Source organism: Sphaerodactylus townsendi, linkage group LG07, assembly GCF_021028975.2.
Source record: "Sphaerodactylus townsendi isolate TG3544 linkage group LG07, MPM_Stown_v2.3, whole genome shotgun sequence".
Classification (NCBI taxonomy): domain Eukaryota; kingdom Metazoa; phylum Chordata; class Lepidosauria; order Squamata; family Sphaerodactylidae; genus Sphaerodactylus; species Sphaerodactylus townsendi.
In genome coordinates this window covers 20,745,709-20,759,687 of record NC_059431.1, presented here as the reverse complement: position 1 = coordinate 20,759,687, position 13,979 = coordinate 20,745,709, and the positions used below count along the sequence as shown (strand labels likewise).

General features: G+C 43.1%; 1 protein-coding gene across 3 annotated transcripts in view; it reads right to left on the bottom strand.

The window, feature by feature from the left end:
- The window catches only part of RAI14 (retinoic acid induced 14), a 117,008-nt gene that overhangs the window by 15,700 nt on the left and 87,329 nt on the right, over positions 1-13,979 (bottom strand). Inside the window, exons 6-12 of one of the 3 annotated variants that reach the window (XM_048503380.1) lie at positions 12,855-12,912; positions 11,425-11,495; positions 9,981-10,087; positions 7,068-7,246; positions 5,912-5,940; positions 4,636-4,725; positions 4,007-4,093 (exon numbers count right to left, since the gene is read on the bottom strand). In XM_048503380.1, the coding sequence (XP_048359337.1) occupies positions 4,007-4,093; positions 4,636-4,725; positions 5,912-5,940; positions 7,068-7,246; positions 9,981-10,087; positions 11,425-11,495; positions 12,855-12,912 (621 nt within the window). The remainder of the gene's footprint in view (positions 1-4,006; positions 4,094-4,635; positions 4,726-5,911; positions 5,941-7,067; positions 7,247-9,980; positions 10,088-11,424; positions 11,496-12,854; positions 12,913-13,979) is intronic. The other 2 variants (XM_048503381.1, XM_048503382.1) reach the window with 2 other exon arrangements.

Here is a 13,979-nt window from a genome sequence, read left to right as displayed (position 1 = left end):
CTGCCTTTCCCAGGCAAAGAGACTGAGAGAGAAGTAGAAGACAGACTCCAGGTCTTCTTGGATAACTTATCTGCTCCAGACACTTTTCAGTCTGGTTCCAAACCAGGCCATGGGATTGGCATAGCTCTGTTGGCTTTAATTGTCTAGCTCCACCTAAATGTAGACAAGGGTCATGGCTTTCTGCAAGCTATGTGAATCAGAATTATTTCTGAAGGATTTTCTGCATGGGTAGTACAGTGCAGAATGATTCACATCATTAGGGACTGAGCTCCATACTAGTGTGTATAGTTTGCTGTGAGTTGGATCCTACTGTGTAATTCTGCATCATTTAGAAGAAGAAGAGTTTTGGACTGATATCCAACCTTTCTCTCCTGCAAGGAGACTCAAGGTGGCTTACAAGCTCCTCTCCCCTCCTCTCCCCATAACAGACACCTTGTGAGGTAAGTGGGGCTGAGAGAGTTGCAAAGAACTGTGACTAGTCACTAGCCCAAGGTCACCCAGCAGGAATGCAGGAGTACGGAAACACATCTGGTTCACCAGATAAAAGTCTACAGCTCATGTGGAGGAGTGGGTAATCAAACTTGATTCTCCACATTGGAGTTCGCCACTCTTAACGACTACACCATGTTAACATTTTGCTTTGCTTCTGTTTGTTTTTCTAATCTTTGGTTGACTCTACAAGACAAATAATTGTTTACTGAATGTTCCATCCTGTGTAATCTGCCTTGAATTCCAATTAGAAAAGCAGACTATAAATAACGTAAATAAATAAAATATGTAAAGGACCTTGCAACTTCAGGAACAAGAAAGTGAGCGGTCCGGTCCTATTTTAGAAGAAGAGGAACCTTTAACTTCCCATTTCATTCCCTACAGTAAAATGCCGATCCAGAACCAAAAAAGCTTCAAAAGAGAATCAAGGGACTGCTGAACTCAGCCTCACCAATTAAAAATGGGCTTCACTAGTTATAGTTGCCCCCAAATGCTTCATCAACTGGTGCTTCAGTTGATTAGTCAATTAAACATTTTCACTTTTAAAAAACCTGGTTTACATAATTGCCTTTTGTTGCAATGGTTGTTTAAGCTTGTTCTTCAAAACCCTGTACACCTGTTTGTTTCAGAATTATTGCATCTTCTTTTCTTGAAGGAGACAAAAACCTTTTTTTAAAAAAAACTCTTGATAAAAATGTCCACAGGTACAACATTTAGGTTTGCAACTGAGTCTTCAAGATCTACCCATAAATTGTTTTAATACTGAAAAAAACCCCCAATAAGGTTTTACTACATGGAAATTAGGTTCATGTGTGAGACTATCTTTGAGTTATTTTTAATACAAATGGTAGTGTAGGTGGGGATTTTCTAGTGAGTGAGTGCATGCGTGCGTGCGTGCGAGAGAGAGAGAGAGAGAGAGAGAGAGAGAGAGAGAGAGAGAGAGATGCCTTCTTCAGAGAGCTTCAGTCCATAGGGGTGGGAATGGGGTAAGAGACATGACCTTTTATAAGAAGAAGAGTTTGGATTTATACCCCACCTTTCTCTCCTGTGAAGAGACTCAGGTGGCTTACAAGCTCCTTCCCTTCCTCTCCCCACAAGGTAGGTGGGGCTGAGAGAGTTCCAAAGAACTGTGTCCAGCCAAGGCCACCCAGCTGGCATGTGTAGGATCGTGGAAACACATCTGGTTCACCAGATAAGCCTCTACCACTCAGGTAGAGAAGTGGGGAATCAAATCCAGTTCTCCAGATTAGAATCCAGCTGCTCTTAACTATGACACCACACTGTCTCTCTATAACAACACAATAAACCCGATAAATAATTCTATTATTATTATTATTATTATTGTTGTTGTTGTTGTTGTAGATTTCACAGCTGCCAGATCGTTAGCTGGTTGTTGGCCTTCATTACAATTCGAGCCTCACCCAGAGGACTAGGAAGTTGTAATTTATTATTATTATTATTATTATTATTATTATTATTATTATTATTATTATTATTATTATTATTATTATTATTATTATTATTATTATATTGATACAAAAACAGTTATACCCAGCAAACAAGATCAAAATTACATCCATGGGACACTTCAAAGCATACAGGACTGTGTGATGTGTCGTACGAATAATAGTGCAGAGCCGAGTAGGGTGACCTTTTGCGGCTGACATATGAGGGTGATTTTGTCAGCGCAATTGTTTTTAAGATTATACCCAAGGGTTTTAGGCACTGCACTTATTACGATCACCACTGGGACCACCTTTACTGGTTTATGCCAAAGTCTTTGTGGTTCAATCCTTAAATCTACAATAATGGGTGTAAAGTTTTTCCAGTTGCTTCTCATCAATCCTGCTGTCACCAGGAATTGCAACATCGACTATCCACACTTTCTTTTTTTCCACAATCGTGAGGTCAGGAGTATTGTGTTCCAAATATTATTATTATTATTATTATTATTATTATTATTATTATTATTATTATTATTATTATTATTATTATTATACACATAACAACACAGCACAAGTGTCTGGAATTTCATCTCTGAATATCGAGGTCCTTCCCAAGGACCCTGGGATATTATTAAATTGACTCGTAGAATATGTGCAGTTCCTAGAAGTGCTGCTTTCTGCAGCATGTGGACTGATGTTCTGTCCAAGTTTACGCTTTCCAGATGTTTTTCAAGATTTCTTGGGATTCCTCCTAGAGCACCGACTACTAGTGGGATTACTGTTGTTCTTTTTTGCCACAATCGTTCAACTTCAATTTGTAGGTCCTTGTTATTATTATTATTATTATTATTATTATTATTATTATTATTATTATTATTATTATTATTATTATTATATTGATACAAAAACAGTTATACCCAGCAAACAAGATCAAAATTACATCACACATCGGACACTTCCCAAGCATCTAGGACTGTGTGATGTATCGACGAATAATGCGTGCAGAGCCGAGTAGGGTGGCCTTTTGCAGCTGACATATGGTGATTTTGTCAGCGCCAATTGTTTTTAAGTGCCACCCAAGGTTTTTAGGCACTGCACCCAGTGTGCCGATCACCACTGGGACCACCTTTACTGGTTTATGCCAAAGTCTTTGTAGTTCAATCCTTAAATCCTTGTATCGTGTAAGTTTTTCCAGTTGCTTCTCATCAATTCTGCTGTCACCAGGAATTGCAACATCGACTATCCACACTTTCTTTTTTTCCACAATCGTGAGGTCAGGAGTATTATTATTATTATTATTATTATTATTATTATTATTATTATTATTATTATTATTATTATTATTATTATTATTATACACATAACAACACAGCACAAGTGTCTGGAATTCATCTCTGAATATCGAGTCCTTCCCAAGGACCTAGGATATTAGAGGTATTTGCGTAGAATGTGTGCAGTTCCTAGAAGTGCTGCTTTCTGCAGCATGTGGACTGATGTTCTGTCCAAGTTTAGGCTTTCCAGATGTTTTTCAAGATTTCTTGGGATTCCTCCTAGAGCACCGACTACTAGTGGGATTACTGTTGTTCTTTTCTGCCACAATCGTTCAACTTCAATTTGTAGGTCCTTGTATTTTGTGATCTTTTCCAGCTCTTTGTCCTCTACCCTGCTGTCAACTGGCACAGCAACATCTATGATCCAAACATGTTTTTTCTCTATCACTGTTATGTCTGGGGTGTTGTGTGTCAGGTGTCTGTCTGTTTGTATTCTAAAGTCCCAGAGTATTTTTGCTTCTTCATTTTCTGTGGTCTTCTCTGGCTTGTGCTCGTACCAGGTCTTGCTACAGGGCAGGCCGTACTTTTTGCAAAGGTTCCAGTGCAATTATTATTATTATTATTATTATTATTATTATTATTATTATTATTATTATTATTATTATTATTATTATTATTATTATTATTATTATTAAAAAATTTAATAGACCGCCCTACCCCCGAAGGGCAGGGTATAATAAAACCACCGCAAATAGTGATTCTACTGTATCTGTAATCAAAATCGAGACTAAAAAAGCATACCTTGGATCCCTGTTGAGCAAAAAACGGCAGGCCTTTCCCAGGTACTGGGGTGGAAGTTGTAGAATGTGAAGAGGACAGATCACTAAGCTGGAAAAGAGGGACGAGTTTTAGGGTTACCGACTGACTCCGAGTGCTGGAAGCCATTGTTCCTTGCTGCTGAAGGAAAGCGACTCTAGTCAGCTGTTGTCATTTGCCAGGAGCAGTTGGGCAGTCCAAAGAAACAGTTGACTCACTAATCCCTCAGTTTAACCTACTAGTTAAAACGCCGTTTCTTCCCACAGACAACGCTGTGCACTTGTGCACGGGAATTTTCAGCTGCCGGCTGACAGACAAGGGCATCAGTATCTGATGAAAGCTCTTTGTCTTTATTAGCTCCTCAGCTCTAAACTTAGGATGCCGTCATGCTTCCACCAGCCTCCGAGCAAAGTATAATTAACGTGGGGATTCCGACAAGCCACCCTATTTTGATCTGTACGAGAATACACTCAGGACACATGAGAGGCCCACACAAATATAAAAAAGACGGCTTGCACAGAGCAAAATCTAAGCGGATCGATTCTCAGCAGGACATTCCTCTACCCCTCCCCATCTATACATAGCCGTGCGCTCAAGCGGGTCTTGAGTTTTACCTGGATAGGGCTGACAGGAGGAGGCGGTGGGGCTTTGCGTTTTTTTGGAGTTCCACTTCTTTCTGAACTTAATCTAGAGGCGTGATCATGCTGGAAGGTTCACAGGCCAGAAAAGGGAGGTTTTGTTAGTTTGGTTAGTAAGCTCTGCATTATCAAGTGTTATTCTTCAGGGGAAACAACAAAGGTATGACCCCTCCCCCCCACCCACCCACCTTCAAAACCATTCATGCCTCATCTCAACCAAGGAGTTGCTTTGCAGGGATATTAACACATGTTAAAAACCATCGGCTCATCCTGGTTCCATTCGCAAGACATGCTGCAGCACATTAGATTTAGTGAATAAAAGCACGCCGCTTTCCTACTGAGCAAAGTTGTCAAAACGCATAGTTGTTTGCAGCACCAAGCAGTTTATTAATCTTCTCGTGCGATGCCAAAACTTTCGAAGGATGACCAAAAAGGCCCTTTTTCCATTTCTCTTTATTCACAGAATTAAGCTCTTGAATGTTTAGACTCTCTTTTCCACTCCCCTCCCCCACTCCCCCCGGCTTATATTTTGCAAAACTTGGTCCCAGAAGACAACCTGCAACGGTTGAACCGTTGGCTTCACCCACCTTCCTTCTCCTCTGCCTTTCGGCCTCCAGATCTTCAACAGATTTCTACCACTGTTGAAATCCCCCAAACTGAGGAGCACTTGGCATAACAGAGGGATGATTCATAAGTTTTAAGTCCGACTGACTGCTCAGGTCAAGCTTCTCAATAGGATAATCTTCTGCACAAATCTTGTTGAGGTTTTTTTTTTGTAAATAAAAAGCTTGGACCTCCAGTGAAACTGCTCCACTTTCCATGAGCTCTTAACTTTTGACTAAGACCAGTCAAACTTGATAAGGTATTTCAGATGTTTCAGTGGCTTGTCTCCTACCACTCTGCTCAGCCAAGTTGGAGACTTTCCTCCACTGGAAATCTTCCAATCTGGCGGAGTAGAACACCAGCCACTGTGCCAATTCATCTTGCAAGGGAATGAACTCTCTATAACTGATATGGTCACTCCAACAAATCGGTCTGAGATGGGGGAAGAAATCCACTCTTTACCACACTCACTCCTGACACAGTTAAAAATTTATAGGAAACAGTTGGAATAGTTTAATAATGCTTCTCATGACACTGACATGAACTAAAGCAAATGTTTATCGTCGTAAGCAAGTGTTTGGAAATGTCTCCCCAACGCACAAAAACGAATTATAATTAAACTATGAAGCATTTCTGGTGGTTTTTTTACCTGCTTCGGCTTTGTCGGTGACTTGGTATCTGCAGAAGAGAAATAAAACACTGTATTTTATTTGAATTAGAGAAGTCATCCTCTCTGAGGTTCATGCCCTTGAGACCCTAGACCCGTGGTGGTGAACCTTTGGCACTCCAGATGTTATGGACTACAATTCCCATCAGCCCCTGCCAGCATGGCCAATTGGCCATGCTGGCAGGGGCTGATGAGAATTGTAGTCCATAACATCTGGAGTGCCAAAGGTTTGCCACCACTGCCCTAGACAGAGGCATATCAGGGAGAAATGGCACCGGGGACAACATCTCCTCCAAGTGAATTTCCTCCCCAATCACAAAGCTCTGTCTCTGCATCCCCTGAAGCTAGCTCTGGGGAGTTTAGAAGTTGGGCTGCAGGAGTCTGAGGGTGGAGCTGCTGTCACTGTGGAGCACCCTGTAAGAGCGCATCCCTGGAGCTCGGTTCTTCCTGGGCAGGCAGAAGCCGGCCTGCAGGGAGGGCAGAAGCCAGTATCCAGCACCCCCCCTCATGTGACCGAAAGGCATGTGCCCGGGGACATGGGTGTCCCTGTGTCCCTAGGGCGGTACACCCCTAACCTTAGACTCAGGTTTATTTAGAATTCAACAGAATTTTGATCCAGATGAAGCACACTCAGAAAACACTAGGGGCACAACTCATCCACTAGTTACTATTTATGCTTCTTGCTGACATGCTGATTTCATATGTACCAGCAGATTTGGATAGGAAGGAGTTTTCAAAACAAGCAATCCCTCACATGGATATCTGAGATGGTTTACCTCCATCTGACCAGGACTTCCCAGGCTAGCCCGACCTCATCAGATCTTGGAAGCTAAGGAGAGTTGGCCCTGGTTCATATCTGGATGGGAGTCCATCAAGGAAGCCCACGATTACTATGCAGAGGCAGGCAATGGCAAACCACATATGAGGTTGCCGTTAAGTTAGCTGCCACTTGATGGCATTTTCTACCACCGTAGCTCCACAAAGAGTGTGCCAAATCCTTACAGTTCCACTCTCTGAGTGGAAGGAGGCAGACTCAGAGAGGGAAGAGGAACAACTCCACAGGAAGTCCTGGGATGTTTCTTTTGACAATTCTTAGGGACCCATGGCACAGTTTAAGAACGACTGTCTTAAAACATACCAGCCTCTTGAACAATTTTTGACTGAAGTAGGTTCTGGATTCCCACATTTTCGGAGACTTTGGAGTAATGTAGGGCATTGTGTCCAAGGGCATCCACCAAGTTCATGTCTGCCCCTTTTCTGATCAGGACCTCCACAATGCTGAGGTTTCCATCTTCACATGCCAACATCAGACTGGTTCTAGAGAGGAGGGAAGAGAGATACTGTATCATGAAAAACAACGTTCAAGTAAGGGCTCATTTGTGTCCCTGCAGGGCCAATGCCTCCAAGTTCAATCAACAGAAAATGATAAACAACAGTCACATATGGCAACTGAACCATTTCTCCACCACATGCCCAATAAGCAGATTGAACAGCAAATAATGTTTTGATGGCTCAAGTTCTACTGTGTGAACCAGGGAGCGTGTACAATCAGGCCATTAGCATGGCCAGATTCCAATTCAATACAAGGAGAAGAGTTTGGATTTATAGCCCACCTTTCACTCCTGTAAGGAGACTCAAGGTGGCTTACAAGCTCCTTTCCCTTCCTCTCCCCATAACAGGCACCTTGTGAGGTAGGTTGAGAGAGTTAAGAGAGAACTTTGACTAGCCCAAGGTCACCCAGCAGGGATATAGGAATGCAGAAACACATCTGGTTCCCCAGATAGGCATCTGATACTCAGGTGGAGGAGTGGGGAATCAAACCTGGTTCTCCAAATTAGAATCCACCTGCTCTTAACCACTACACTACGCTGGCTCTCTACTGTATGAACCAAGGAGCCTATATAATCAGACCATTAGCACGGCTAGATTCCAATCCAATAGGCACTCTAGCCATCAACAAGATTTTGGGAGTATAAGCTTTCAAGAATCAAAGCAACCTTCATGGAGACCAGCTGCAGGCCAACACAGTTACCTGCTGAGACTTTCAGCATACCTCCACAGCAATGGCTCTCTACATACTATGAATTTTCTTTTGATTTTCTGGTGTATAAATAGGTCTCCTATCTTGTACAATGTGTTTGAATTTAACGGTTTGCTTTGTTTGGACAATAATTTATTATTTGTTTACGACTGTTTATAACAGGCTTCCAAGTTAACCAGAGCACGGTTGTTCATGACTGATGAAAATCCATATATAGAAACAGGAACTTAGTTGGCATCCTGTCCTTTGTAGCGTACTCTTCTCCAACTTGTAAACTTTTAAATAAAATTGCTGTATTGAATTTATATATGTAATCTGTATTGAAACTGTTATTTGCTGTTTTGGCTTGTAAATCTTTTCACAGTGTTCCTATTCAAGAAGGATATTGACAAACTGGAATGGGTCCAGCGGAGGGCAACCAAAATGGTAAAAGGACTGGAATCCATGCCCTACAAGGAGGGACTTAGGGAGCTGGGGATGTTTAGTTTGGTGAAGAGACGGTTAAGAGGTGACATGACAGCCATGTTTAGATATTTGAAGGGATGTCATGCTGGTGAGGGAGCAAGCTTGTTATCTGCTGCTGCAGAGACTAGGACCAGGAGTGACGGGTTCAAGGTGAAGGAAAAGAGATTCCATCTAAATGTCAGGAAAAACCTTCCTGACAGTCAGGGCTGTTTGATAGTGGAATGCACTATTTTGGAGTGTGATGGAGTCTCCATCTTTGGAGTTTTTTAAACAGAGGCTGGATGGCCATCTGTCAGGAATCCACCCCCAAACAGCATCACTTTCAATGTTGTTTTAACTGGGGACCCCAGATTCTCCCTTTAAGGTGGATTTAAAAGGAGAATCTGGAATCCCTAGTTTAAACATCATTGAAAGTGATGCTGTTTGGGGGTAGATTCCAGCATCACAGCAGCCAACCAAGGCGGGAAGGGGGCACAAAACTCAGATTTTGCACTGGGCTCCATTTCCCCTAGCTACGCCTCTGCCCAGCAGGAAGGGCAGAAGGAACTGCTGGCTGCCAGCTGGGAGCCCAGTTGGTGTGGGGGGCGGGGCAGGGCAGGGGGAGTCTACTGTCCTTGGCCACAGAGAGCTACTTTTATAAGCACTGAGACCAGGGGCGGAGCTTGGGAAGGTGTGGCCATGCCCTCAGGGGCGGGTGACGGCGTGGCCCCCCTGACCCCCCCATTAAAAAATCTATACCTACGTCACTGGGAAGACCCCATACCCATCAAAGCACATCCCACATCCAGGTCTATCAGATGGCCATGTTTGTGTAAAGGGTACAGCACACAAGGCCAAAATGTGTAGCACATAAGAGGTTCTATGAAAATACTATGTGCATATGCAGACTTCAGCAGGTCTCTGTAACAGGTAGAGCAGGCAAAACCTTCTTGTGACCATAGGCAGTCTCTTCCCAGACAGAAACCTTTTTGAAGCCTTTAAAAAATACTGCAATGTTCCAGGAGCCTGTACTAAAAGTATGGCATTATGTACCTGAGCACTCTCTGACTCTGGCAGGAAGAAGTGTAGCAAGCGCTTGCAACATTACAAAATACGAAGGAATCAAAAATGCATAATTTGAACAAGCTTATTAAATCCTGCCTTGGCTGTTACGAGCACCATAAACCCTCTTCTCTGAAAGTCTTCAGCACATGTTATGACATATGCAGCTGTTTGTACAACTCTTAAACTAATAAATATAAGCAAAAAATAAATAATTTTAATTAAATGTGTGCCACACTGGTACTTGACAAAATAAATTAGCAATCTTAGCAACATGTATAACAAAAGAGGTACAGCCCCTGAACTTATCTAACAGAATGCAGACAGAATTCTTCTGGGCAAAATTTATTATGTTCACACAAGCAAGAGAGACACAATTTCTCCTGAGTTCTCTCCGGTCTTACAGAACCATACCTACAAAATTTAATTTTCTTCCTACTGAAATAGACTCACAGTCCTGGTGAAGAAGTTTCAGAATACTGGAAGAAGTTATGGTAATTGTACCTTCCATTTTTGTCTCTGGAATTGATATCAGCTCCATGTTCCAGAAGATATTTGCATACTTCAACATGACCGTTTTGTACCGCAAGCAGCAAAGGTATACTCCCATCCTAGAGGGAGAAATGAAATAATTCGACTGAACTCACGGATGTTCAGCAGCCTTTAAAAGGTTAATTTCAGGAATTGCTCACTGTAGCTCAGGAAAAGCACCCCTTGTATAGTAGTCTGATTCAGTACAAAGCATTGAAAATGCTGGGGGGAAGAATTAGGGCTAATAAAAGGAAACACTTCTTCACGCAACGTGTGATTGGTGTTTGGAATATGCTGCCACAGGAGGTGGTGATGGCCACTAACCTGGATAGCTTTAAAAAGGGCTTGGACAGACTTATGGAGGAGAAGTCGATCTATGGCTACCAATCTTGATCCTCCTTGATCTCAGATTGCAAATGCCTTAGCAGACCAGGTGCTCGGGAGCAGCAGCAGCAGCAGAAGGCCATTGCTTTCACCTCCTGCATGTGAGCTCCCAAAGGCACCTGGTGGGCCACTGCAAGTAGCAGAGTGCTGGACTAGATGGACTCTGGTCTGATCCAGCAGGCTCATTCTTATGTTCTTAAAGCAGCTTCATATGTTTTACAGCAGTTCCCGAATGAATCTTAGCCCTTCTTCATGAAAAGAAGAGGAAGAGAAGTTTGGATTTATATCCTCCCTTTCTCTTTAAGGAGACTCAAAGGGGCTTACAATATCCTTTCCCTTCTCCCCCCCCCCCAAACACCCTGTGAGGTGGGTGGGGCCGAGAGAGCTCGGAAGAACTGTGACTAGCCCAAGGTCACCCAGCTGGCGTATGTTGGAGTGCACAGGCTAATCTAGTTCCCCAGATAAGCCTCCACAGCTCAAGTGGCAGAGCGGGGAATCAAACCCGGCTCTCCAGATTAGAGTATGCAGCCTTCTGCACTGGATACACTAATGCCTACCAGATCACATTTAACCACCCACCGTGAAAGGCATAAACCTATATACCTTATTCCACAGCGCCAGGAGGCACCCACTGATCTATGGATCTAAGCCACATGCCCATAATACTTCAGATATTCTTAATTTAGTTTGGATTAGAACATACAATTTTAAAAGTTCAACAACATATAACTTTTCATCACTGGATGAAGGGGTTAATCAGGAACTAAAATCCTACAGAGCCAAGGGGTAGCCAACTCAGTCCGTGCAGACTACACAGATTTGAAACTGGCTCTCTCGCTCACATTAGACAAGGGTTTTCAAGGATTTCCCTTGCAAATATTACATGTATTAACCGGGAGACAGGCAGAAGTGAAGGCGGAAGCCTTTCCAATGTACAAACTGCTTATTTTATTTTAAGAAAGTCTCCATTATTAATACTGTTAACAGCTTTGAAAGTGGGAGTAAGATGGTATCCATAAAAATGATTACATACCGTATCTTTGACATTAATTGGACACTTGTGTTCGCACAGGAGTTGAGCAATTTGAAGGCAGCCACATGCAGCTTTAAGGGGGGGAAAGATTTAAAATTAGAAGACATTTCTATACAGTCGTCCCTCCCACATCGTGGTTTCCCAGATCGCAGGTGAGCGCCGGACCCCACCCCCCAACACGAGCACAAGAAAAAAAGGCTGCAGGTGCTGCCTTGCCGGCCCGAAACTCTTTGATCCACACTGCCCTGCGGCACAAAATGCCACTGCATGAAAAAATGTTGTAAAAATTTTATGCGGTTTTTCCAGATCACAGGGAGGCGCAGCGCCTGTAACCACCACGATGTGGAAGGGACAATTGTAATATCTTCTGGCCATGATATTTAAGATTAGGCTCCATGTAGTGGCAATTTCCTTGCACAAGATGCTTCAAAGTCCATAAAGGCAGCGACGGTTCTGCAGCATTTAGGATTCCAAAACAAACTTGGAAACAAAATTGTCGGCAACTGGAAGTTCTCCAAATTCAAAACCGTAACAAACCCCAAATCCAAAGCACTGGACTCTTCCCCCCGTCCCCATGTTAACAACAGGATTTTTACTTCACAATAATTACTCTTCTGGGATATGGCAGAGTTCTAGCTTGCCTTGCCAAAAATCTGGATTTTAGATGACGATTCAAATTTCAAAAGGGGCTGAATATTTGAAAGCTGAGTGTTCTGTGATTGTTAAGTATTGGACTACCAAAGTGTGAATACGATTTATTTCAGCTCTGGCATCCAATAAATATGAGCACTGTGAGGTATGGTTCACGCCCTCTTTCCAGAGTCGGACCCATCCACATGTAAGTTTGCATGTCTAGATGAATCAAGTGGAGCTGAGATACTTTTACTAATTGAATATATTTAATATCCGCCTTTTCCCCTTGCGGAACTGAAGGCAGCTCACAACACAAAAGTAATAGAAGATGTGTGGATTAGGTTTCTGAATTCAGAAGGCAGAAGAACCCAAGGGCAAAAGTGTGGCTAATGTCACAAAACTACTTGGGAGTAAGACCCCCACTGAACTCAGTGGGTCTCACCTCTGAGTAAATATGCAGAGGATCTAGATCACAGGTGTCAAACTCGTGGCCCTCCAGATGTTATGGACTACAGTTCCCATTATCCCCTGCCAGCATCATGCTGGCAGAGGATGATGGGAACTGTAGTCCATAACATCTGGAGGGCCACGAGTTTGACACCACTGATCTAGATGTAGGGTTAAGCCAAAACACCTTCAAAATAAAAGCGAGAGTTGGTTCCATTTTTTTCACCACCTTGGGGGATGCAAGATAAGACAGACATGATACGATACGAAATCATCTTAGCATCTATACAGCACTGTACTGCAGTCAAAATGTTTTAACAGTGATGAGTAGGGTGAAAGGAAGACGTTACCTGCATAGTGTAAAGCTGTTTTCCCAGTGCTATCTGTGCTCTCCGGTGAACATTTAGCCTGTGGGATAGATTTAAACAAGACCACTCAGAGAAAAATTAGAAACAAAGCCACTCAACGTTGGTTGCAATGACGGAAGAAATATTTCTTTGGGTTATCAACAGACTTTTCAGTCTCTAAACCACAGGCTGGACACCCAGAGTTTTGTAGAAGCCCAGGACGAGACTAAAACAGAGGTTTTTCAACCAAGACACATCTGGTTTTGCAGCGTTGATGTTCATGGCTAGAACAGTTTGCTCATGCCCTGTCAAAGGTCAAGTGCATATCCAGTGGTGAAATCCAAACATTTTAGTAACAGGTTCCCATGGTGGTGGGATTCAAACTGTGGCGTAGAGCCAATGGGATTGGGCGGGGCATGACGGGGGTGTGGCTGGGCATTCCAGGGATGGGGCATTGCTGGGCGGGGCTGTGGCAAGGACGCAGCTGCTGCTCCGGTCCTTGGGCGGGAAACAAATGCACGCAGGCGCAGGCTGCCACGCACGCCGGTGCACCTCCTGCTAGACTGCTTCAAGTTCTGCGCGCTACTGCTGAGAGGAGGGGCGTAACTAAGGCAAAAATCACATGGCAAAATCACCAATTAGTAACCCCCTCTCGGCACACACAAATAATTAGTAACCTACTCTCAGGAACCTGTGAGAACCTGTTGGATCCCACCCCTGTCAGCATATCACAAAACGGGGGAGCCAGCAGTCAAGTGTGAAAAGAGTAATGGGACCATAGTTAGATCATTTATAAATTTACCCACAAAGTGGTTACCAAAAGAAACAGCAACGGGAAAAAATAGTCTCACGGGGAAATTAAGGAGAGAAATTCAACTATCCACATTTGTACAGGAAGACTCTCCATATCAAACGTGCTGCCAAATATAATTACATATCAGAGAACATCTATTTTTAACTAGCATATTTTGAAATGCTTTCCACAACACACACAGGATTTAGTTTGGCGACTGCTGCTCTTTGTTATGGGTGAACTTCACACCAAGTCAATTCCCCTTCAGACATTATGACTTCAGCATGTACAACATGAGTGGACAGTGTATAGCAGTACATTTCACAACCAGCCAC